We start from the raw sequence: 23,406 nt of genomic DNA on the forward strand, positions 1-23,406 counted from the left end.
CAAAACCTCTGCAACAGGGACAAAAATTATTAGCATGTGAATATTCCCACTCTGGTTGCTAAAAAAGAAATGTTTTAAGAGAAAAGAAGAAGAAAAAGAAATCTAGTAAAGGGATAAGCATGGACAGGAAAAGTCAGGAGTTCTATCAGGCATTTCATGAGTAAGGGGCCAGAGATGTGGCAGGTCGGAAGCTGGCCATAATTATTTAGGATGGCTGGTGTGCAGGTGGGAGGGGAGGCCCCAAAGGCAGAGCCAAGAGAAAGATGTGAAATACATATTTCTGTGTATTGAGAATGTATTTATCCCCACCTCCCTTAACTTTGGCATTTCCTCTGGAGATTGAGAAAGTGTTTGAAATACTTTTAATTACTTTTTGCATCAGGGGCCAGCTTCTCTCAATACCACTGTCATCCAGACCACATGGCCACCTGCATTTTCACAGGGTTGCATTTTTCTTTCCGGAACCTGGACTCCCACCGAGGCTTCAGAGCTTCAGAGCTGGGGTTGGCCTTCCTATGTTCTAATACTTTTAACCTGGGCCAAGTTCCTGGGAGGCAGCAAAGGTAGATTGGGATCCTTGATGTACTCTTGGACCCATTTGTTGTTGGGGTTGGCGCAGACCTCTCGATTCTTTTTGGTGACAAAACTGTGGAGGCAGAGTTAGAATGTCAGCGAGCATGGAGTAGGGTGGGGGTCCAGTCCACACTCCCCCATTTTTAGCTCACTGGGGGCTCACCTCATACTCTTTACTGCATCCCTAGGCCTCCCCCATCTGAATTCCCTCAGTAGGCCTCCCTCTCTGGCTTCTAGACCTGGCTTCATTGTCCCTGTTTCAGCCTGTTCCCTGCTCAACCAAGATACTTAGGCATGGGTACCATTATGGCTGTCATTTATCAGTCCACAAAACTACAAGTGGCAACATCAAGAATTTAACTCAGGCCTGGGGCTCATGCGTGGTTCAGTAGGTTAAGCGTCCAACTTTGGCTCAGGTCATGACCTTGTGTGGTTCATGAGTTCAAGCCCCACATCAGGCTTGCTACTGTCAGCGCAGAGCCCACTTCAGATCCTCTGTCTCCCTCTCTTTCTGTCCTCTCCCACTCTATCCCTCTTTCTCTCTCTCCCCAAAATAAGTAAATATTAAAAAAATAAACAACCGAGGACTTCCCTGCGAGATTCAAAGCCCAAGCCCTTAAGCACGACTCTCCTGCTTCTAGCATGGAGACTTCTTGGTTCTGTGCATCTCATTCTGGCCCCAGTTCCCCTTCCCCCTCCACAGAAATGTCTGCAGGGGATGCTTACATGATTGCTGGCAGGTAACAGTTGAGGGCCTTTCTGTATCCCACCACCAATTTCTTTGGCAATACTTTCTCATGATACTTCAGGCAGCAGGTGGGAGAATGGTTCACCGACTCAGGAATTTCTGAGAGAATCACATTGAAAGCTGAACCAGGTAGGCATAGAGGGAGCCCGTGGTTGCCTACCTTCATCTCCCACCCATTGCATTCCATGCTTCTGATGGCAAAACCATCTGTTAGCAGGGACTGATGATAGCTTTATGGGTAACAGAGAACATGAAAAAAGGAAGGGGGGGGGGTGGACATACATCTAGAACCTTCAGCTTCTAAACTGAGTTTCAGCAAATGCAAGTGACTTGGTTATTCATGTTTGTTGGTGAGACAGGGCTTGATTTGGCCAACACATATTGAGCTCTAAGGGGGCAAAACCCTGAGGAAGACACCGTCATTACTCTGGAGCGTCTCACTGTCTAGTCAGAGTGAAAAGGGAAAGTGAAATGAATTGTGGAAAACGGAATGAGGGGTACCTACCCCAGCCTGGGTGGCTGAGGAAGAAGTCCCACAGCATGTAGTGCATGGCTTGCTTCTTGAAAGATGAGTGGGATTGAAGCAGATGAAAGGGTTGTGGAATCTGGAAAAGAGAAAGGCATGAAGGCGTGGGGGAAGCCGAGTGTCTGGGGAATGCTGAGCCGCTACAGATGGCAGCAATGCAATGTGAGAAGAAAGAAGAGGAGACAGAATTGGAGAGGGAAGGGGAGATTAGCACACCTTCTGAGCTGTGGACTCTATCCTAGCAGCATTAGAGGGGCTGAGGTCAGTGAGGAGGGTGAGATGAGCAGTGAGCCAGAGAAGTTAGGGTGGGAAGAAAAGTGTTCTGTTTAGGCTTCGGGTCAGACATCTGGAATCGGTATCTTGACCAAATGATTTGAAGTATGGGCAAATTAAAAAAATCTCTCTAGGTCTCATCCATTAAATTAGGGTAAAAATATGCTTATATGTCCTAGGATCATCGTGAGGGTTAGTTGAGAAAATGCTGGTAAAACCCTTAATTCAGAACATAGTAAGGCTCAGTCAGTGCTTGTTACAATTAAGAGTAGATGGTAGTAATTGACCATTTTTCTTGCCTGGAAATGCCACTTCCCCCCCCTCTCTTTGATGCTGTCAGAATGCTGGCCTTGGTTGGTTGTTAGTGCTGTGTTTCTCTTGAGCTCCCCTGACTACTCATCAGTTGGGACATCAAACAAGAGGGCAGGTAGAGACCTCTCCCAGCCCCCAAAACTGCTGAGTGCAGATCCCTTTGCCACCTGACCCTTTGCTTCCAGCTGGTGGCCAAGATTGGAATATCTCAAGAGTACCATTTGGCTGATCCATGCTTTGGGTGGGCCATTTTCTGAAACCTTTTTGAAGACTGAACCCATCGTAGCGGTCTGTTTGACCTTCCCTACGGGCAATGTTACCTCCTGCCACCCACCAGATGCAGCTCTGCACATAGTGACGTCCATGACCCTGGTTCTCAAAGCAAAGATGACAAAGTCCAGGGGGCATCTTGAGAGCATGTGGGCAGAATATGTGGTGTGCATGACCGTTGATTCCCTGAGAGTTTATATGCCAGAGTCCGACCAGACCACCTGCTAAAGGTAGCCTTAGGGAGAAAAAAAGGGGCTGGGGCACATGGAAGTTGGTATGTGGAAAGTCTGAGTGGCTTGGTCTCTTTCTTGTTGCCAGGTCCTCACACATGATGGTTGAGGCAGGGATAGAGAGTGGGAAAAACAAACCTTGTTCTCCATAGGTCCCAAGCATCCTGTGGTTCCCAGAACCTTTCAACCCCTTTCTCTTTTCTATAGCCTTTATTTAAACCCAGGCTGGGGAATGGGGACAGAGGCATGAAATCCTGCACTGCACACCTGGGCATCCCATTGGGCCTTCCTTTGGCTGCCATGATATTCCCAGAAAAATGTGCCAGACACTACAAGGAAGAGTATCTAGGTTCAGACTCCCCACCCCTGGGCTTGGCCCCAAACATCACTTCAGCCCCCTTCCCAGTACCTTTTGTTCTGCTCTCTCAGAGCACCTGTAGCTTTTCTTATCCAGCTATCTTCCTCTCCTCCTTTTGTTGCTCACGTTTATTCTCGTATCTCCTATTACTTCCTTGGCTCCTCCTAAATGATCCCTCACTATTCTCCATCTTTAGGATTCCTGACATGACCTTGACCCAGCTTCCTGGAACTGCCTGATGATCCCAGAAGGGATCTAGATACCAGCCCAGCTCTCCTTGCAAAGGAGAGAGTTTGAGGAGTGTGCCTGCAGGAGGGGAGAGGGCCCACGGCTGATGACAGAGACCTGACAGGACTCTTGATGTCACCTCACTGCCAGCTGCCCTTTCTCATTCCAGCCCTGCAGGGACAGGTGGACTCACTTGACTGGCCGTACAAAGCCGGAATGGTGATGAGGATGAGGAGAAAGAGGGCAGCCACAGAGAACTTCATCCTCTCCGGGGGACTCTTTAGCTTCAGGGGAGGCTGGTTGTCCACTCTGACTTCACAGCTGCTCTCTGTACTCTGACCACTTCAGAGTGGGTGGAGGAGAGAAGAGGTGCCTCCCTCTGTTTGCCAAAAGGAAGGGTGGGGCTTGGCGCAGAGTTGAATTAATAAGTTTTTTTTTAATGTTTATCTATTTTTGAGAGAGAGAGAGAGAGAGAGAGAGAGAGAGAGCAGGGGAGGAGTGGAGAGAGGAGGGGGCAGAGAATCCCAAACAGGCTCTGCACTGATAGCCATGAGCCCAATGCGGGGGGGGGGGGGCTCAAATTCATGAATCATGAGATCATGATCTGAACAAAAGTCAGACCTTCAACCAATCTGAGCCACCCAGGTGCCCTGAATTAATAAGATTTAAATTCACCAGGAGAGGAGTAGAGGAAGGGAACATGTGGTTCAACGTGTGCTGTGTGTCAGCCACCTTATATAGGCGCTGTTTGACTTAATTCTCACCATAGTGAAGCGGAGATTATTATTCCATTTTATAAATGAGGCCACTTGAGGCTTAGAGAGGTTAGTTAAATTCTCCCAGGTCACAGAGATGAGAGGCAGTTCTGCAAACCAGATCCGTGTGATTTCACCACATTACCTGCCACCATCTCTATTTTGGGGAAAGGGGGAGGAAAGGGGGTGGAACCACCCCAGTACCCTCAGGTGATCGGTCTTTGGGAGGGTGAAAATAAAGCAGGATTAGAGAGATCACAGACTGGAGCGAGGATAGGGTTTAGGCCTCTGAAAAGGATGCCTCCCATCCCCAGTCTAAGGACACATGGCTCAACTCACACCTTTTCCCGTCACAGATTGTGTTAGTGATACTGAGAAAAAACAATGTGCGATCCTTGAGTCCTCATTTATTGCTGAGGTCTTTGGCTTATTCGTTAATGTTCTTTTATCTCTTTGGACCTTGGACTCTGAACCACCTTTAGATCTAGTTGGCCAGCCCTCCTGCTTGCCTGCGATATGGGTTTATCCAACCGGCTACCGCGGCCAATCACGGCAAGCAGAGGGCGCTCCAACCCCACGCACGTGATAATCTCTTCGGTGTTTCTGAGCTTCTCGGCCAGGGGCCTGGACTAGGGCTGACCTGCCCCTCCGCGTCTTCTCTCTTCAGACTGCCTCAGGACCCCATTCCAGGGATTGAAGGTAGAATTCAGAGAAGACATGGAAGATATAGAGGATTTTGGCAGGCGCTTTAGAGGCATAGTGGGGTGCGTTTCAGTAAATGAAAGTAGACTGAGGCAGGGGCGTATGAAGATCCTTATGGGGCTTGCTGTTTTGCATGACTACTCATGAATAGGGAAAAACTATATAATGCATTTCGTCCTGGTGGGTTCAAGGTAGTGGTGGTGATACTATGGCTTTTTAGGACGGTAGTATGTATGTATTTGGGTACCCCCTTGACCATTGTTTTTGGAGGTGAGGAGGTCTGAGGAAGCCTGGTTGTACCGTTAGCATATAAGTATCTTCTTGGCCCTGGTGTGTGGAAGATGGTGGCCTGGGAAGGGTGGGCACTGTACCTACACTGGCCATGCTCTTACTCTGAGGAAGAGGATCTCCTCCTTGAACCCCGAAGATGGGTCTGAGAGCTTTTGGGGGCAGCTGGGTGTTATTCATGGAGCATAGCATCCTCTTGATTCCTGTATCTTTCTATCCAGCCATCAGTCCATCCATTTCCTGAGTACCTGGTATGGGCCAGGCTTTCTGTTAGGCCTTGGTGGAGGACACAAAAATGGGCATAACAATATAGTACAACCTGATGTATGCAAGTGGAGGGGGAAGGGTCGGATAAAATCATTCTTATCCCAGATAGCTGGGAACAAGGGCCTTGGGAGCAGCACAGAACAAAGGACTTTGAAATTTGGCTGCTACGAAGACTTTGTGAAGATTTACCTGCAAAATCAGGTGATAATTCGTAGCATTACACTTGTGTAGCTTATATAAATAAGATAATACACTCAGACTGTTTAGCAGACTGCTTGAAAGGTAGAAAGTGGTAAGGCAATGGTATCTGTTATCATCATGATGATTATTATGTAAAGGTGGCCTTAGCTTCCCGCCACCCCCATCACAGGCCTGACCTGTTTTTTTTTTTTTTTTTTTTTGCATCTAGGGCTGACCACATTTCTGTAGAGCAAAGCCTGATGCCAAGAGTGCCACCCAGCTGGGCTCCAAAGAGTAGATCTGGTAGAAATGAATGAGGACAGGGAGGGCATAAATTCTAGGTCTTTAATTCAAGGTAGGACAGCTCCTAGAAGGTGTCGGGCTGAGCATTGGGACTGAGAGGGGGGCCTTGGCCTCTTCTTCAGATGGCCAGCTCATTTCTCCTCCAGGTCCTTGATGTAGTCCTGGACCCAGACGTCATTGGGGTTGGCGCATATGGAATGGCCCTTTTTGGTGATGAAGCTATGGAGTGAAAGGGAGAAGGGTTACAGACTCAGGCATCAAGCAGTGAAGTGTGAGCCGATCAGCCTCCCAGATTCCTCACCCATCTAGGCTGTTTCTCCTTTCTTTGTCAGAGGCAGCTCAAGACCAGTCTCCTCTCTGAGACATGCTCTCCAGCCCCTCGGGGACCCTGGACCCATCTCCTTGCTTCTCCTGCCCCTGGAAGTGCCCTCCTGCCTTCCCTTCCCCTCCCCTGATGCCTCCCCATGCATGGGCTCAGCTTCCTCCTGGTTCCCCAGAGGCTCAGCCAGGCCAGAAAGCCCCCAGGTTTCCTCTCCGCTGCCTGTCACTGCACCTGAGAAGTGCTCTGGGGAGTCCCCACTCCAGTTCCTCCCTATCCCCCAGGGCTTGCAGGCTTCCTGTCCCCTGGTATATGGTGTATGGGTGCCACCTACACCACTCCGGGCCTGGAGCACTGGCTGCTGGTCTCATAATAACCCGTGATCCGATGACGCGCAATTGCCTGGGCAATGTAGTTGAAGCAGCACTCGGCCGGGTGGTAAGGTCCTCCTGAGGAGAGAGCAGGGAGGGAAGTGGACACTGGGTTCTCTGCTAAAGGCCAGAGCTGCTGGCTGCTTCTGCACTATAGAGGGTGGAAGAGGGAAAGGAGGAGGAGGTGGCCTCACAGAATTTGGAGGGAGGGTTGTGCAGAGACTTGGTCCTCCGGCTCCTCTTTCCCTCCTCCTGCATCCACAATCACCCTCCTTCCTGTTCTTCAACCTCTCCTAGAAAGACTGGCTGATGACCTTCAACTCCAGATTGAAGATTAGCAAAGCCCAAATCTTCTCAGTGAGCACACACCATCCCTGTGGGGCAGGCTCGCACAGGTGTTCCAAAGAGGAGGGATATTCGGAAGAAATGTCAATAGAGACAGGGACACACGCCAGCTGGGAGTGCAGACCCAGCCCTCCCAATCTGGGAGATTGGGAAAATGGGGTTTTGCCTGTGTCCCAATTAAACCCCTGTCCTGCAAAGAAGGAAGCCAACACCAAGGCCCAAGGACACCAAGGGAGTCAGGATACCCAGGTCCCAACCTCTCTTGCCTTTGCTGGCCATATGCCCATGGTAACTTTGTTCCCCTGTCTGTTTCCTCCTCTGTCAATGAGCCTGTTGGACTGGATTGGTGGTTTTTACACTGAGTTTCTGGGGGTCTTGGGGCTTTGGGGACTATTTCAGAGGTACTGATGCATTTGGGAGTAGAGTTTTAGAGATAGTATCCCATTCAGCCCTTTTTTGCTGTGTCTGAGTAAGCTTTTGCTGGAAGAAAGGTTCCCTGGTCTTAAAAAATGTTAGACATCACTGGATTAGGTGAACTTTTCAGTTACTTTCTGATTTCTAAAATTTCATGGCTCTTATAGCAGGTGCAAGAGAGTGACTGGAAATAATCCGTTCCTTCAAGCTTCAATTATGGAGGTAGCAGGAAGGTTACTTCAGAACGAGGGCCCTGGAGAAACAAGTAGGCACTGCAGTCATGGAGTGGAGTGTTGGGGGTGTGCATGTTATGTGCTCAGCCTGGACAGAACCCTGTGCGTGTTGGCAGTGGCCTCTGAGGTTGCAGAGGGGCAGCTGGATGCTTGGGTGGGAAGGGAACAGCTGGGTCTTTTATCCAGTTCCATTCCAGGTAGCATCCTATGTCTCCAAAGAATGGAATAAGGGGTCCACTGGTTCCTGAGACCAGTCTCAACCTATTCCTCTGAGAGGAATCTTCTCAGAGAGGCAAGTCGAACTGTCCAGATTACCACTAACTTTAGACTGGCTTTATTTCAACAACCCCCTCTGTTTCCTCCCAGTTTCTGAGAAGAAGCTGAGGTAAAGATGAAGGGTGAGGCATGGTTTTGGTTGTGTGTAAAGGCAGCTTATCCTAAGAAATAAGCTGGAAAAAGGTGACCGAGGTGAGACCCCCCACTGTTGTGGTCGCCCTCAGCCCATACCTAAGCAAGGCCACACCTTTGGGTAGGGCTGACCCTGGAAGCCGGCAGCCCCAATCTCAGAGGGCAAGCAGACAAATGGCTCCTCTGTATCCCTGGGGATAATGTCCCCCAAATAAGGTGGGCTACTCTTACTTAATGGCAAAGAGAGATGAACTGAGGGAGTGGAGAGGCAGGTTCACTCCATGGCCTTGGCAGGAGGGGGGACTAGTCCCGGGAGGGTGAGGACAAAACCAATTTCAGAAGATCCCAGACCTCCTCCTTGTCTCTCCAGCAACTTTACTCCTGCTTCCTTCCTCACAGGGGCAAGGATGGAAGGAAGACAAGGTATTGCACTCACGTGAAGAGGATTTAGCCGTGGACACCAGGGCACCGGTGATGAGGAGGAGGAAGAGGGAGATGGCAGCCATGGAGACTTTCATCCTCCTGGGTTGAGGGAGCTGCTGCAGGAGGAGAACTTGCCTGGTAGGGGCTTCTGAAGCTCCTGGGCTGAGGTGGTGGTGAGAAATGACCTTCAAGGCAAAGTATTTCTTACAATAAGGGAACCAAGATTACAAAGGGAAGTAGGAAGCAGTGATGCCTCAGCAATTTCATATCCTGAACATTTGTTGAGGGTGGAGTGAGGGAAGCATGGAGAGCCAAGATTTCAGGGAGGAAATTGCCTTCTATTCCCAGTGGCAATACATTTAACTCCTTTGATATAAGCCTTTCCTTTGGTATAGGCTACAGCACAGGGCCTGGGGGTACTGTTGCGCACTTAGTTCAAGATCTAAAGGCTGGGATGTGGCCTGTGACCATTTGGGGAGGTTCAGAATCTGTTTGTCTGGAGATCAGAGGTGATTTAGGGTACCAGGATGAGGTCAGGAGCTCCCCATGTCCAGTCTCACTCATCTGGACTAGGAACTCCTCACTTAAACATTTAACCAGAACCTCCAGCTCCCAGACTCATTGCTACCCTCTCACCGTACCCTGGGGTGAGGAAACACTGTGATGCTCAGTAGATAATTTATTTAACAAACATTACATAACAGCTACACACACCAGCCACTGTCCCAAATGTTTTATGAATAATAGCCCATTTTATCTTAAATAAGCAATGGAGGAAACTGAGGCACAGCATAAGTAACTTGCCCAAGCTTTGACAGTTGATAAGTGGAATCTGGGTTCAGACCCAGGTAGTCTGGTTCCCAAGTCTGTGTTCTTAACCACTATGCTGTGGGGAAACCTGGGGACCCCAACTGAGCTGTCTCTGAAAGTGACCTGGCTTTTCTACAAAGCCTCTAGTCTTAGCTCTTTCTGATCTCGGGTGTATCCCTTTAGGACCTTCTCCTGGCTTCTGACTTTTGTCACAGAGAAGCTTGATGAGTACCTAGAAAATGCTGTGTTCAGGGATGGCCAGTAGGCTTCACTGATTAGCAGTGGGCTGGAGTTCTGCGTTGCATAGTATTCCAAGGCCGTGTCCACACACCTCAGAAGAAGTGCTGTGACTAACACATGCAGCTCACGTGCTATGTATTTGCCATCCTTAGATTGGTCTAAACTGGCCATTTACTGAGGAGGAATTCAGGCTCAAGAAAGGGCCAGGGACTTGCTCATATTTATAGGATGAGCGGGGTGCAGAATAGATCCACCTCTGCAGACTCAGTCCAATGGTCTTTACCATGTTCAGCTTAGGGGCCATTTTGCTTACTGTTGCATTTAGAAGGCTGTTTACATCTCCTCTCCTTTCCTGGACTCATTGGGGCAGGGAACATCTGTTATTTATCTTTGCCCATTCATAAAGAGCCTAACACAATTTGTAAATACATGTTTTAGAAGAACCATGAATAAAGTACTTGAGCTGGTCTAAGTATGTGCATCTCACAGGAAATGGCTGAATTCTCATGCTGAGGTGCCAAGACAGCCATTTATTAGACATGTTCTGTATTTGTTATCATCAATAACAAAACTATTTAAACTCTTCAAATCAAACAATCTAAGGAAATAAGTTGTTTCTGGGGAGAATATGAGTTGGAAGGAAACAGTGTTTACTTTGTTTTCATGGCGACTTAGCCCACTTGCCAAGTTGTTGCTAGGAACCTTACAGGAAATCTCTTGATTTTTCAAGCAGTTATTAAGTTCCTACCTACATTAGTCTGTATATACTAATTGCTAATAAATAACCCCTAAATCTCAGGGGATTAATTAAATGAAGGTTTATTTCTTGCTCATGTCACAGTCCAATGTGTGTGAGCAGTGGAATGAGGGTGTGTGTGTTGGAGAAAGCTGTTTCTATTTATGCATGTATTCAGGGACTAAGGCTTCTTCTGTCTGTAATTTCCCCAAGTTTCAACAATAGGTCTCTAATTTTGCTACCATAGTGGAAAGCAGAAGAATTGGGAGGTTTTTATGTAACAGTTGTGGGAATGATATAAATTGCTTTCACTTATACTCCATGGCCAGAATGAAGTCACCTGGCTCCAATTTAATGACAAAAGTATGGAAAAAATATATCGTCTGTGTGTCCAGGAGGACAGTGGGATGGGTTTCATGACTGCATCACTTCTTTGCCACAATATCAAATTCTAGGTACTGGGCTATACTTGCAGTGTGGGAATGAAGATGACCCTGACCTCAGAGGAGTCATAGCTTAAAGAGGGACTCAAAAAAGTAAATGAAAACTGAAATGCAGTGGGATGAATGTAACTTGGTAGCAACATAGAGGTCCTAAATGTTCTGTTGCCCACTGGTAAGTATGCAGTACCTGTTTAAAAAATATTGAAAATAGTTCCCAAAGCAAGACATATACATTGATTTAAAAAATCAAATAATCCAGAAAGGTGTGTGGAACATAAATTCTCTGAGTTCTTGCTTGTCTGAAGAAGTCATTATTCATCCCTCATACTTGATTGATATTTTTTGCTGGGTATAGAATTCTACACTGAGAGTATGAGAATTTTTTCTGGAGTGGAACTTTATTTGTGGTGACCTGATTTTTCCTCTCTCTAGATTTTTTTTTAGGTTAATAGTCTTTTTACTGGAAAAAAAAAAGACTAGCGTTTATAATTTGGAATGGACGTAAATTGTAATTTCTTGAACAGCAGTGATGATGATTGTGCTGAAGTCTATAGCCACAGCCCACTTTGCTGGCTCCAAAGCATGGCTCAAAAGATTTCAAAAACAGAGTCCAAAGGTGCTTCCCTGGTAAAGGTTTCTTTTAAAAATTTGTGTGAATGGTGACAGCCTGACACCCATTTTGCTCTAGCACAATGTGGTCAATACTAAAGCAACACATGCAGCATGTCACCAGGATGTGTTTCATCATCACCATGGGTCAGGGCCCATGGAAGTACAAGAGGGCCATCCTACTAAGTGGGGCTATGTCTAGACAGTTTATCCTTCACCCATATTTCTGCACAGCATCCTGAAGTGAACCAATTTTAAATGTTTGTTTTCAGTGAACCAGCTATGACAATTTATACTAACATATTGAACTAGAACCTATTTGAATAGATTTATAAATTTTCCTTCCTTCCTTCCTTCCTTCCTTCCTTCCTTCCTTCCTTCCTCCCTTCCTTCCTTCCTTCCTTCTTCCCTCCCACTCTCCTTTCCCTTAACTTAGGCTTCCTGTTCAGCATGGAGCCCAATTCAGGGCTTGAACTCATGGCCCTAAGATCAGGACCTGAGCTGACATCCAGAGTTGGATGCTTAATCGACTGAACCACCCAGACACCCTCATTTTTCATTTTTAACACAAATGCCTGACTCTGCTGAGTTGTCAAGCAGCATGTATGAAAAACTGGCCAACCCAATGTATTAATCATTAACAAATGGAACTGCAAGGGCTCCTCCAAGTACTTTCATATTGTTAAGGTAGTACAAGTATTTATATTGTAAAACTGATGGGTAGATTGATCTTCAAAGGACAGGACCACCAACAAATACATGCAGATTTTGTGTGTGTGGACAGAAGGTACCTTTGATATTTAGTTTTGCTGTATGGAAACAGAACAAATAAATTAATTTTTTTTTTTTTGGCAAGAGGTAAGTAAAAGATTCATTTTCTTCTAGAGGGGGAAAAGAAGTTGAAAGTAGGTCTTCATTTGCAGTCCTCATCTGTATAAATTATTTATTTATTTATATATTTTTAATGTTTATTCTTGAGAGAGAGTGCAAGTAGGGGAGGGGCAGAGAGGGGAACAGAGGATCAGATACTGGGTTCTGTGCTGAAAGCAGAGTCCAATGCAGAGCTTGAACCCACAAACTGTGAGATTGTGACCTGAGGCGAAGTTGGATGCTTAACTGACTGAGCCACCCAGGCACCCTTTTTATTTTTTTATTTTATAGAGAGGGTGCAAGTGGGGGAGAGAGGCAGAGGGAGAGAATCTTAAGCAGGCTCCATACTTAGCATGGAGCCCAACTCGGGGCTCAATCCCAAGACTCTGGGATCATGACCTGAGCCAAAAACAAAGTCAGATGCTCAACCAACTGAGCTGCCCAGGTGCCCCGTACAAAATCTTCATAGTTGTTTGTCCATCTCCATCAGTATCTGGCTCTCTGATCATTTCACTAAATTCTTCATCTGTTAGTGTTTCTCTTAAGTTTGTCATGACATGACGTAGTTCTGCCACACTGCTATAACTATTGGCATCCTTGTCAAAGACTCGGAATACCTCATGAATTTCTTCTTTACTGTATGTATGTTTCATTTCTAACCATCAGAGAAAAAAATCCTGGGAAGTCAAGGGTGCTGTTACCATCAGCATCCATCTCATTGATCATATCCTGCAATTTGGGTTCTGTCGCGCTCTGACCCAATGACCTCATGGTGGTTCTAAGTTCCTTTGTTGTGATGATGCCATCACCGTCTTTGTCAAATAGGGAGAAAGCTTCCTTGAACTCAGCAATCTGTTCTTTGATCAGCTGATCAACCATGGTGAGAGCGGAGGGTGGAAGAGCAGAGGGAGCCAGGGTGGCTGCCCCAGTGCAGGGGCTCTGACAGCAGGGGACGCCCCACTGCTGCTGCTAAGGTGTGGTGTGCACTCAATACTGAGTAAACCGGCTGTGCCTGTGAGGCTGCCAGCACCACTGCCCCTCTCTCTAGGAGATTTTAGGATTTCTTATTTATCCTTTTTTTTTTTTAATTTTTTTTTCAATGTTTATTTATTTTTGGGACAGAGAGAGACAGAGCATGAACGGGGGAGGGGCAGAGAGAGAGGGAGACAGAATCTGAAACAGGCTCCAGGCTCTGAGCTATCAGCACAGAGACCGACGCGGGGCTCGAACTCACGGACCGCGAGATCGTGACCTGGCTGAAGTCGGACGCTTAACCGACTGCGCCACCCAGGCGCCCCCTTTTTTTTTTTTTTTAATTTTATTACTTTTTGGCACAAGAAGATGATCCAGGCTCATCTTATACTTTGCCCTAGCTCTGGGAACCTGCCATTTCTCCAATGAGCCCTGGATCCCATTAGTGAAGGATGGTTTTGAAAACCCAGGATCTGGGTGCTTACGGTGCTCATTGCTATGGGAAGGGCATTACTTTTAGGTCTGAGCTCTTAGTGGACAAACTAGGAAATATGTTGAAGTATATATGTGTAAATGTGTGTATAAACTTGTATCTATTTCTATTATATCAATTTCACACATTTGTAGCAATTTCTACGTCATTGGTCTAGGTAAATGAAAAGCCAAAAATTTATACCAATACATTCAATTCCAAGTCAACACACAGGGTTTATTTTAATCTTCCCTTCTTAAGTTTCTCTCCCTACTTTAGTAGTGAGAAATCTGGCTCCCAGTAACCTCACTATGTTTACTTTGAACTGTCCCCTGTATGTAACAAATCTTCTGGCCATACTGGCTGTGTCTTTTGTCCTGGTCATATTGGCCTCAAGCATGTGGGTCATGCCCTCTACCCCTGCCCTAGCTGAGTCCTCAGGTGAGCCCCCTAGTTCACACTAAGAGAATGAATACATGAAGAAAAAAAAAAGAGAGAGAGAAAAGGGAATGAGCTATATATTACTTCTAAAATTTACACTGTGGTTCTAAAAGTAAAATAGTAAAAATATAGATGTTTCCATTTGCTATTTTATGCCTTGATGATTTCTATGCAGCTTTATTAAGTTTTTTTTCAACTTTTAAGCACATTTTTTCTAGCTGCTATGCACAACTCCTAAGGTTTTTACTTTAAAAAATTCAACATTGGCTGTCAGACTTTTTTTTTTTAGCCATGTTTAAACTTTCCCCAGTTGTATATTTCTTAAAAAAAATTTTTTTTAGAGGCGCCTGGGTGGTTCAGGCGGTTAAGTGTCTGACTTCAGCTCAGGTTATGATCTTGCGGCTTGTGAGTTCCAGCCCTGCATCAGGCTCTGTGCTGACAGCTCAGAGCCTGGAGCCTGCTTCAGATTCTGTGTCTCCTCCTCTCTCTGCCCCTCCCATGATCATGCTCTGTCTCTCAGTAATAAATAAATGTTAAAAAAAATTAAAAAAAATTTAACGTTTATTTATATTTTAGAGAGACAGAGCACCAGTGGCAGGTGGGGGGGGGGGCAGAGCAAGAGGGAGACACAGAACATGAAGCAGGCTCCAAGCTCTTAGCACAGAGCCTGATGTGGGACTCGAACTCACAGACCGCAAGATCATGACCAGAGCCGAAGTTGGATGCTTAACTGACTGAGCCACCCAGGTGCCCCTACTTGTTTTATAATTAGACAGCTCTGATGAGTTTCATCATAAAAAAAAAAAAAATCAAATATCGACACAAGAACTGGCCCATTTTGTTGTTTGTTCTTTTTTTTTTTTAAGCTTATTTATTTATTTTGAGAGGGAGAGGCAGATAGGGAGAGAGAATTCCAAGCAGGCTCCAAGATGTCAGCACAAAGCCTGATGCGGGGCTCGATCTCATGAAACCATGAGATCATGACCTGAGTGGAAATCAGCAGTTGGACGCTTAACCGACTGAGCCACCCGGGTGTCCCTGTTGTTTGGTCTTGAGAAGACCATAAAGATTTATTTTTTCAACTCTTTGAGATTATTTTTTGGTTACTAACAAAACATGTACTTTTTATAAAAGTTGCAAACAGTGCTCAAGTGACAAAGTCAGAAGTGAGAATTCCTCTCCAAATTCCCATTCCTCCCTGTAGCATCAGGATTACCTGGGAACTTGTTAGAAACACTGATTTGGGGGTGGGGCATTCCATCCTCCTGAATTAGAATTTCTGGGAATAGGATGAGGAAACTGTGTTTTAACAAGCCCTCCAGATTATTATTTTGCATGCTAAAGTTTCAGAAGGCCTGACGTGTAGTATAGCTTTGTAACTGGTGTGCTTATACAGTTGACCCTTGAACAACGTGAATTTGAACTGTGCAGATCTACTTACATGTGGGTTTTTTTCGGTACTGTACATATTATACATTAAATACGGTTCGGTACTGTACATATTTATTATTTCTTATGATTTTTTTAACAACATTTTCTCTAGCTTACTTTATTATAAGAATACAGTATATGATACATATAACAAACAAAATATGTGCGAATCAACAATGTTCTCAGTCAGGCTTCGGGTCAGCAGTAGGCTATTGGTAGGAAAGTTTTGTAGAGTCAGAAGTTATACTTGGATGTTTGACTGCATGGAGGTCAGTGTCTCAAGACCTGCATTGTTCAAAGCGTCAGCCTTTGGGCTGCCTGTATGGGGCCTGAGGAGGTCTGAGCCCCAGGCTCGTTGCTCCCAATATCAACAGCCTCATCATTTTAATCCAGTGTTGCATAAAGCTCGGAGATTTAGTGATGATGAATTATATATATGATTCTTGCACACAGATGTCATTGTTTATTCTTATTTTCAATCTTCTCTATATACTGAAATATTTTTGAAGGGCAGGAATCTAGCTTGTTTTGTTCTCGTGGTTTTCCTGATGACTACCACAACGTCGAACATGAAGTAGCCACTTAGTCATTGTTTGAATGACAATAAACATCTGTTTCAGGAATCCAGAGAAAAGGAGATGGGTGCTCTGGCTGGGATAGTGAGGGAGGGTTTTATGGTGACATCTACACTGAACCTTGCAGGCTGCACTGAGTTTAGCTGGGAAGAGTTGAGAGGAGGGGAAGAGGTGCCACAAGAAAGCAAGGAAGCAAAAAAGGAACATGCTGTTTTTGAGGACTTGTGAAAATAGAGTATGCGAGTTTTATGTAATTGGCCTAGACATAGCATGCCATCGTCCCCTCCAAGACCCCAAAGACCAGAATGACCAGATGCTCGGTTAGAAAGGAACATCTCAGTGTCTATCCCTCATTTCTGTTCAGCTGCCATTGTCATGACCCAAAGCCTTGACTAGGAGACACTTGGTCCTCTGCCGTCTGTACTGCCCTGTGGGTCTATGCTTTCCATTTCATTCTACTGAGCTAACGACTTGGCCAGCTAGAGAACCCGATGACATCACACACACACTCCTCCTGGGTGTAGCACAGTTTCAACCCAACAACTTTTTGAGATTTTTCAATGAGGATTCACTGAAGCCAAAAAGTTGCTGTTGTGATCATTCAGTCATTGATTCTAGGGCTCAGTGGGCTGGTGTTAACTCAAAGGTGCTAAATCCAAACAGAATACAGTGAAGTGAAGAGAGCAACAGGAGAGATCATAAATGAGTCAAAATATAAGCCGGAACCCTGAGCATCTGTGTTTGCCTCTTCCACCTCCCCAAGTCCCATGGAAATGGCAGAAGAAATATGAAAATGAAAATAAGTTTGTAGTAGCAGAGGAAATCAGAAAAGGTAACATCAGCTGACTGTAAGATGAGACATTTCTATATAAAGGACATGTGTCAGCTTGATGGCAAAATAAGGAGGCTGAAAAACTTGTTTCATCATACAGGTGAAGGAGATCATTGACAGAACATCTTCTCAGTGGCGCCCTAGGTAACACAAAGGGCAGAGTCAGTGGATGTTGGGAAAAGAAACTACGACTTTGCCAGTCCCCGTTTCAGGACAGATGGGTGTGGGATTTGCCCCAGGATAAAGCTACAAGTACAGTTCTCTAAGTAAAGAAGGATATCTGCTTTGGGAGTCTTCCAGAGAGGACGATGGGCCCAAGAGAGAACTGGGCAGTACCCAGGACAACCTCTGGTCAAAGACAAGAAAGAAGTCCCACTGCCCCACCCCCTAGAAACAAAGCTCTCTGACAACCTCAGTGAAGGCCTGACCAGTCCCACTTCCTCCTCACCCACCCAAGCCAAGGCCCCCCATCATTGGAATCTGCATTAACAACCAGGGAACTAGGGATTTCCACTTAGGTTGAGAAAAGAGAAAGGCATCCCTGAAGGTGTGAAATTTACCAAGGCACAGGTCCACCAACTAACCTGCCTACCTTTCTTCCTGCAGCTCCTAAAATGGTACCTTGAAGTGAGGTCCTTCCTAGGACCACCTGCATAAGAATCACCTGGAATGCTTGGTTAAATTGGGTACATCTGTGCCCTACCTCTTATTCTCCAGTCATCTTCTGTCCACCCCTACTCGCAAATAATGGAGTAAAAGAAACTTTTCTACACTGAAGTCAAACCTTTAAAATGAGCTATTTTAGCAGAGAGGATAAGGTAAGACATAGTGTGAATGTGTATTTGATTGCTTTAGAGTGATAATAACTCCCAGCTTTAATCATTACCTCAGGGGCACCTGGGTGGCTCAGTCAGTTAAGCATCTGACTCTTGGTTTCAGCTCAGGTCATGATCTCATAGTTTATCAGTACGAGTCCCGCATCGGGCTCTGCAGCAACAGTGTGGAGGCTGCTTGGAATTCTCTGTCTTCCTCTCTCTCTGCCCTTCACATGCTTGCTCTCTCTCTCTCAGAAAAATAAATAAACTTAAAAAAATCATTGTCTCAGGTTTCTTCTTCTAATAGTGTTTATTATTACAAAGGATATTTGGTTATCGATTAGTTTTTTTCCCTATAGCTTTTTATGGCAAATCACCCAAAAAGTAAGCATAGGTTTTAAACTTTTTTGGAATCAAAAACTGTTTTGTTGTTGTTTAGAATTCAGTGTTTTCTTCTGAATTTTGAGACAGTTGACCTAGATTTACTAATTACAAATATAAACATATATGCTTTAATGGATATGAATGTAAAATTGATATTCACTCCAACTTTGAATGTTTGTCTTAATGTCCTTTACCTTTAAAGAGGAAATCTTTTAGGAAGTTATATCTACTGAGAGAAAACATCCAAAATGTAGAAATAAGGCAGGAAAAGGATGACTGCAGACAGCTCCTCCAATGTCATTTGGAACATTGTCCAAAAGGCCCACCCCAGGGTTCCTAAATCTGCAGGGTGAATGTCCTCTTGAGTGATGTTCTACTTACTATTGACGGGGCCCCAGACTTTGTGAAATTACATTAACATGCAAATATTTATCTAGCACAGATGTAAATGATTTTTGTCTAGTAGATAAGATAATCCCCCAAATCACAGTTGTATTGTCTTACAGGATATTACCCTGTTTTTCCCTGACTTAACATTTTAGAATGCCATCCCAGTTAATGATATAAGTCTCTGTTCCACAGATGACCTTTGGCTCCATTTTATGGTTCCCTCATTAAATAGGTTAAGTACATTTTGGACACATATTCAATCTATGTTTGAATGAGTTTGAATGTCTTTAGCTTTTAAAAAATTCTCTTATGTTTCATTTCAAAAAAGAACGCAGAATCCAGTTTTCAGCAATTCCTATAGTTTGTTTTTCCTCTTAAAGTTCAAGGAAAGCTACATTGGATACTCTTTATTAATGCATTGCTTTTTATAACCAGAGCAGAAAGAACAGTAATGGTTGCTTTTTAAAAAAATAGGCCAAGAAAATCCCAGGAGGTAGTTGGGACAGGAGAAGTGGAAATAGGGGTGGCTGGCACCTAGTATCCCTTCTCCTCAAGCAAGCTTCCTTTTTCTCAGGTCTGTATCATTAGTTCGACTTCAGGGACCTCACGCAATTCTGAACTCCCAAATCAAAGGGGTTGGCACAGACACGCTGCCCCTTCTTGGTGAGGAAGCTGGGGAGCAAGGTGGAGAAAAATTACAAACTAAGGGGGGTTCAGCAAATAGGGATGGGAGCCCCATCCTCCCTGGCCCTGGGATCCCTCACTCAGCCCAGCCTGTCCTTTTCTTTCTCTGCTGCAGGGGCTCAGGGCACTTCCTCTCTGAGACCCTGCATCTGCTGAGGTGCCTTAGTGACTCATGGGAGTCTCCTTGGGCAGCCTTTCTTCTGTTCTCTCCTTCTGTCTCCAGCCTCCCTCTTCAGGAACATCTCATACCTGATGCCCTGCAGGATCCTAATTAGGACACGTGCCTATCATGACCTGGCAGGATCCATAGGGTGGGTGGGACTTTTCTAGATACCTGTCCATCAGGCCCTCCCCTCCCAAGACATGGCTGGTGAGCTTGGTGCTTACATGACACCTGGCTGGGAGCACCCGCTGCTTGTTTCATAGTAATCTTCCATGAATCCACATCGGATTTTCCGTGGAGTGTACTGGGTGCAGCAGTCAGAGGGACGGTGAAAGCCTGCAGCAAGGGGAAAGGGTCATTTAGGGACTGGGTCTCTTTTTGAGGAAGACTAGATCCTTTTCCCCTTTCCTCCAAAGTCCTGGGGAGGGTGAGAAGGCACAGGACTTCAAAGGGAACCTTCTCTTCCTCGGCACTTGCTTCCCTCTCCTTGGGGCTGAGCTATGTGTCTGGGGGCACCCAGGCAGGGCCACAGCAGGGCCATGATCATTTCTGAAAGAAGAGGAAACTTCTGATGCCTGCAGGAGGCATTAGAGAGCACCTGCTGACCCAGGGGATCCAACTCAGGAGACAGCTGGGCGGAATAGAGGTCACCCCTAAAATTCTATCCCGATCTTCCTTGGGATGTTCGCCACCTTCAGGATCTTTCCCCCCTTTCCCCCAACCCCCACCTCATAAATGAGGTGTTTTGAAGCCACCGGGCAGACCTGTGCAGCTGCTGCTTTTAAACATAAGCTATAATATAACATATACTTTTACCTTGCAGATGTATCGAGGTTTCATGCGGACGTATTGCCACCATGGGTTCTATTTGGGAGAAACAAGGGAAGAGAAGTCACAGAGGCAGCATTGCCTCAGTATCTCCACCAGTCTCATTCCTCAGCCCCATCCCTTGGTAGGGAGGTGATGATGCTGGACCACTGGACACTGTCTGGGTTCTAGGTCTGCCTCAGGGCCCATTGTCTCTCTTAGGGCCCTGAGATGTTTCAGGAAACTCTTGAAATTGTTTGGGATGTGAAATCATCCTGTTGACTTTGAAATACAAAAAGCAAACCGAGGGGCGCCTGGGTGGCTCAGTCGGTTAAGCGGCCGACTTCGGCTCAGGTCATGATCTCGCGGTCTGTGAGTTCGAGCCCCGCGTCGGGCTCTGGGCTGATGGCTCAGAGCCTGGAGCCTGTTTCAGATTCTGTGTCTCCCTCTCTCTGCCCCTCCCCTGTTCATGCTCTGTCTCTCTCTGTCTCAAAAATAAATAAACGTTAAAAAAATTTTCAAAAAGCAAACCGTAAATCCCAAATGAATAAATCAGTTGAATTAGCTACATAATGTGATACAGCCCACAATACTTTCTGTACATTTCCAGAATCCACAGGGCTCAGGAAACAGAAACATTTTTTATTAACTGATTTGGTGGCACAGTGCCACCCAGGGTGAAGAGAAGCTATTTATAATCTTTATTTATTCCATTAGCATAAATATTTGTATGTGTTTGCTGCAAAAGTACTACTATGTTTGAAGTACACTTCCCCAGCTCTGCCAGGGATGTTAAGTAATGTCCAGGTATATGTTGCCTTTTAAAAAATGATACTTATTTCATTGCAAATGTGAAATATACATGATAAACATTTATAATTTTAAGCATTTTTAAAAGTGCACAGTTCAGTGGCATTAAGCATATTCACATATTGTGCAACCATGACCGCAATCCATCCACAGAATGGTTTTCATCTTGCAAAACTGAAACTCCTTACTATGAAGCAATAACTCCCATTTTTCCTCCCCCTGAGCCCCAGGCCACTACCATTCTTTCTGTTCCTGAATTTGACTACTTTGAGTACCTCGTATGAGTGGAGTCATACAGTATTTGTCCTTTTGTGACTGGTATATCTCACTTAACATAATGTCTTCAATGTTCATCCATTTTTTAGCCTTTATAAGGCTGAATAATGTTTCGTTGTATGTATATACCCCATTAAAAAAATCTCTTCATTTGTTGACGGACACTTGGGCTGCTCTTACCTTTTGACTGTAATGGATAATGCTGTTATTAGCATGGGTTTACACATATCTCTTCATGTACCTGCTTCCAGTTCTTTTGGGTATAATTTCAGAGTGGGATTGCTACATCATATTCTATTACTACTTAATTTATTTTTATTTTAAAAGTTTATTTATTTTGAGTAGAGAGCATGTGAGCAGGGAGGTGCAGAGAGAGAGAGAGAGAGAAAGAGAGAGAGAGAGAGGGAGAGAAAGAGAGAGGGAGAGAAAGACTGAGAAAGAGAGAGAGAGACAGACAGACAATCCCAAGCAAGTTTCATGCTGTCAGTGCAGAGCCCGACTGGGGGCTCAATCTCATGAACCGTGAGATCATGACCTGAGCCAAAACCAACAATTGGATACTCAACCAACTGAGCCACCCAGGTGCCCCTATATTACCTTTTTAAAAATGGAATAATTCTGCATTCCAAAACACATCCAGCGCCAAAGTTTTTGATTAGGGATTGTGGACTTGCATTTTGCTAACTAGTCAAACCCAACCACACTTTTAGCTTATTTCTTATATAGTTACATATCAATTCTATTTAAGGAGGCATGCACTGAGGCATGCATGAATTCTATTTAAGGAGGTATACTTGATATGTTTGCTATGAGGTGTGTGGTGCTTGCAAAATAAAATCTTCAGTGGCCTTGTCTTTCCATAGCAGCCTCCTAACTAGCTCAGACCCTCATTCTACCACTTAATAGTTGTGTAATCTTAAGCAAGTTGTCTAAATTTCTTATGCCTCAGTTTTCTCAACTGTAAAATCAGAATGATGATAATAATATATGCAAATCTATACAAGTTGTCGATAGTCTACCCCACAGGGTTGTTAGGGGGATCTAATGTATTAAGTCCATAAGACACTTAGAACAGTGCCTGCTTGCATATAGGAAGCATTAGATAGTTATTTGTTAAATACATAGAATGGTTAGGTGACGTGGGTGAGTCACTTTCCTGGCTTGTCCCATTTCCTCTTCAAAATGATAGTTTTACGCTAGATGGTATGTAATCCTTCTAACATTGTAGAATTCTATGCTTCTTTCTACAAATTTACAATTTTACTACACTTCTTTTGATTTAGCACTTAACCACCCTAGTTCAGCTAAGAGAAGGTATCAAATAATTCTGGTCATGAAAAGGGAGAGGATTATTTCCCTTAGGGGACCAGTCATTTGTACAGTTTTTCCCGGAGACCAAAGGCTGCAGAGGGAGGTCCACACCCAACTGCTTTTAAACAAGTGGCAAATTCACATCTGCGCCTGGGACAGGGAGCAGTCACAGGAGGACAAAGGTGTCCTTTTGTGTCTCCTCTCCAGATTGCAAGTTACTATGGAGCCTATCACCAGTGAGAAGGCTCACTGAACTCACCATGAAGGGCCTGGACCTGGGCTCCAAAGGCAGTAGCAACAATGAGGAAGGGGAGGGCAGCTGCGAAGACCTTCATTTTCCCAGTGGAAGGTGAAGCTGCTCTGGGGACTCCTGGCACTGTGCTCTCTGATTCCCTGGGATCCCAGTTCTGCTCTTGTATTTATAAGAGAGGAGGATCAGGAAGTCACAGGGCAGAGGGTCAGAATTCTATTCTTTGGTTATACAATAGGCAACATGCTATTTCTGAAAAACGGAACAAGGCTGAGAATGCAATAGGAAGTAGAGGGCAAAGGTGCCTTCATGCTTTCCCAACTGCCCAGTGGATACAGGCACAGAGAGTGACTATTTCATGAAGGACTCTTCCTCCAGGAAATTCATTTCATCCTTGATGTTGCAGTGTTTTCCTCAAGAGTTAAGTACCTTCAAGTGCACAAATAGTTGGTAAACTGGTCATGAGATTCCTTACGCAGACTCCTCATCCTTGACCCTTCTCTTTGTTTCATGCCCCATATCCAAGCCATTCATAAACACAGTTGATTCTACTTTCAAA

General features: G+C 45.1%; 3 protein-coding genes, 1 long non-coding RNA gene and 1 pseudogene across 5 annotated transcripts; 1 reads left to right on the top strand and 4 right to left on the bottom strand.

Moving 5' to 3' along the window:
• Positions 1–345: 345 nt before the first annotated feature.
• CCL16 (C-C motif chemokine ligand 16) lies at positions 346–3,868 on the bottom strand. 2 transcript variants are annotated; one of them, XM_045490544.1, is made up of 4 exons: positions 3,712–3,815; positions 1,827–1,926; positions 1,300–1,420; positions 346–646 (listed from the first exon to the last, which is right to left on the bottom strand). In XM_045490544.1, the coding sequence occupies exons 2-4, from the start codon at positions 1,870–1,872 to the stop codon at positions 514–516; spliced, it is 300 nt and encodes a 99-aa protein (XP_045346500.1). In that variant the 5' UTR covers positions 1,873–1,926; positions 3,712–3,815; the 3' UTR covers positions 346–513. The 2 variants fall into 2 exon arrangements, with proteins under 2 accessions (XP_045346500.1, XP_045346498.1); XM_045490542.1 differs by lacking the exon at positions 1,827–1,926 and having other exon boundaries at positions 3,712–3,868.
• A 2,173-nt stretch (positions 3,869–6,041) lies between these two features.
• CCL14 (C-C motif chemokine ligand 14) lies at positions 6,042–8,734 on the bottom strand. Its single transcript, XM_045490545.1, has 3 exons — positions 8,540–8,734; positions 6,667–6,781; positions 6,042–6,232 (listed from the first exon to the last, which is right to left on the bottom strand). Exons 1-3 carry the CDS (start codon positions 8,619–8,621, stop codon positions 6,145–6,147), a joined length of 285 nt encoding a protein of 94 aa, XP_045346501.1. The 5' UTR covers positions 8,622–8,734; the 3' UTR covers positions 6,042–6,144.
• On the top strand, positions 6,966–8,707 carry LOC123604453. The gene is made up of 2 exons (XR_006715332.1): positions 6,966–7,060; positions 8,503–8,707. It is a non-coding gene; the product is annotated as an uncharacterized LOC123604453 (long non-coding RNA).
• A 3,904-nt stretch (positions 8,735–12,638) lies between the features above and the next one.
• Positions 12,639–13,308, bottom strand: LOC123604454 (annotated as a pseudogene).
• Positions 13,309–18,938: 5,630 nt separating this feature from the next.
• On the bottom strand, positions 18,939–23,014 carry LOC123604455 (C-C motif chemokine 23-like). The gene is made up of 4 exons (XM_045490547.1): positions 22,857–23,014; positions 20,210–20,257; positions 19,618–19,729; positions 18,939–19,218 (listed from the first exon to the last, which is right to left on the bottom strand). Exons 1-4 carry the CDS (start codon positions 22,930–22,932, stop codon positions 19,131–19,133), a joined length of 324 nt encoding a protein of 107 aa, XP_045346503.1. The 5' UTR covers positions 22,933–23,014; the 3' UTR covers positions 18,939–19,130.
• Between the last annotated feature and the right edge of the window lie 392 nt (positions 23,015–23,406).

This window comes from Leopardus geoffroyi, chromosome E1 (genome assembly GCF_018350155.1).
Source record: "Leopardus geoffroyi isolate Oge1 chromosome E1, O.geoffroyi_Oge1_pat1.0, whole genome shotgun sequence".
NCBI lineage: Eukaryota > Metazoa > Chordata > Mammalia > Carnivora > Felidae > Leopardus > Leopardus geoffroyi.

Coding starts and splice junctions, on each gene's coding strand:
- CCL16 (XM_045490542.1), bottom strand. CDS start 3,781: ATGAAGTTCTCTGTGGCTGCCCTCTTTCTCCTCATCCTCATCACCATT. Junction 1,421..3,711: donor GGCTTTGTACGGCCAGTCAA/GTGAGTCCACCT, acceptor TGATTCTCTCAG/AAATTCCTGAGTCGGTGAAC. Junction 647..1,299: donor TGTTACCTGCCAGCAATCAT/GTAAGCATCCCC, acceptor CTGCCTCCACAG/TTTTGTCACCAAAAAGAATC.
- CCL14 (XM_045490545.1), bottom strand. CDS start 8,621: ATGAAAGTCTCCATGGCTGCCATCTCCCTCTTCCTCCTCCTCATCACC. Junction 6,782..8,539: donor CACGGCTAAATCCTCTTCAC/GTGAGTGCAATA, acceptor CTCTCTCCTCAG/GAGGACCTTACCACCCGGCC. Junction 6,233..6,666: donor TGCTCCAGGCCCGGAGTGGT/GTAGGTGGCACC, acceptor TTCACTCCATAG/CTTCATCACCAAAAAGGGCC.
- LOC123604455 (XM_045490547.1), bottom strand. CDS start 22,932: ATGAAGGTCTTCGCAGCTGCCCTCCCCTTCCTCATTGTTGCTACTGCC. Junction 20,258..22,856: donor CCAGGTCCAGGCCCTTCATG/GTGAGTTCAGTG, acceptor TCTCCCAAATAG/AACCCATGGTGGCAATACGT. Junction 19,219..19,617: donor TGCTCCCAGCCAGGTGTCAT/GTAAGCACCAAG, acceptor CTTGCTCCCCAG/CTTCCTCACCAAGAAGGGGC.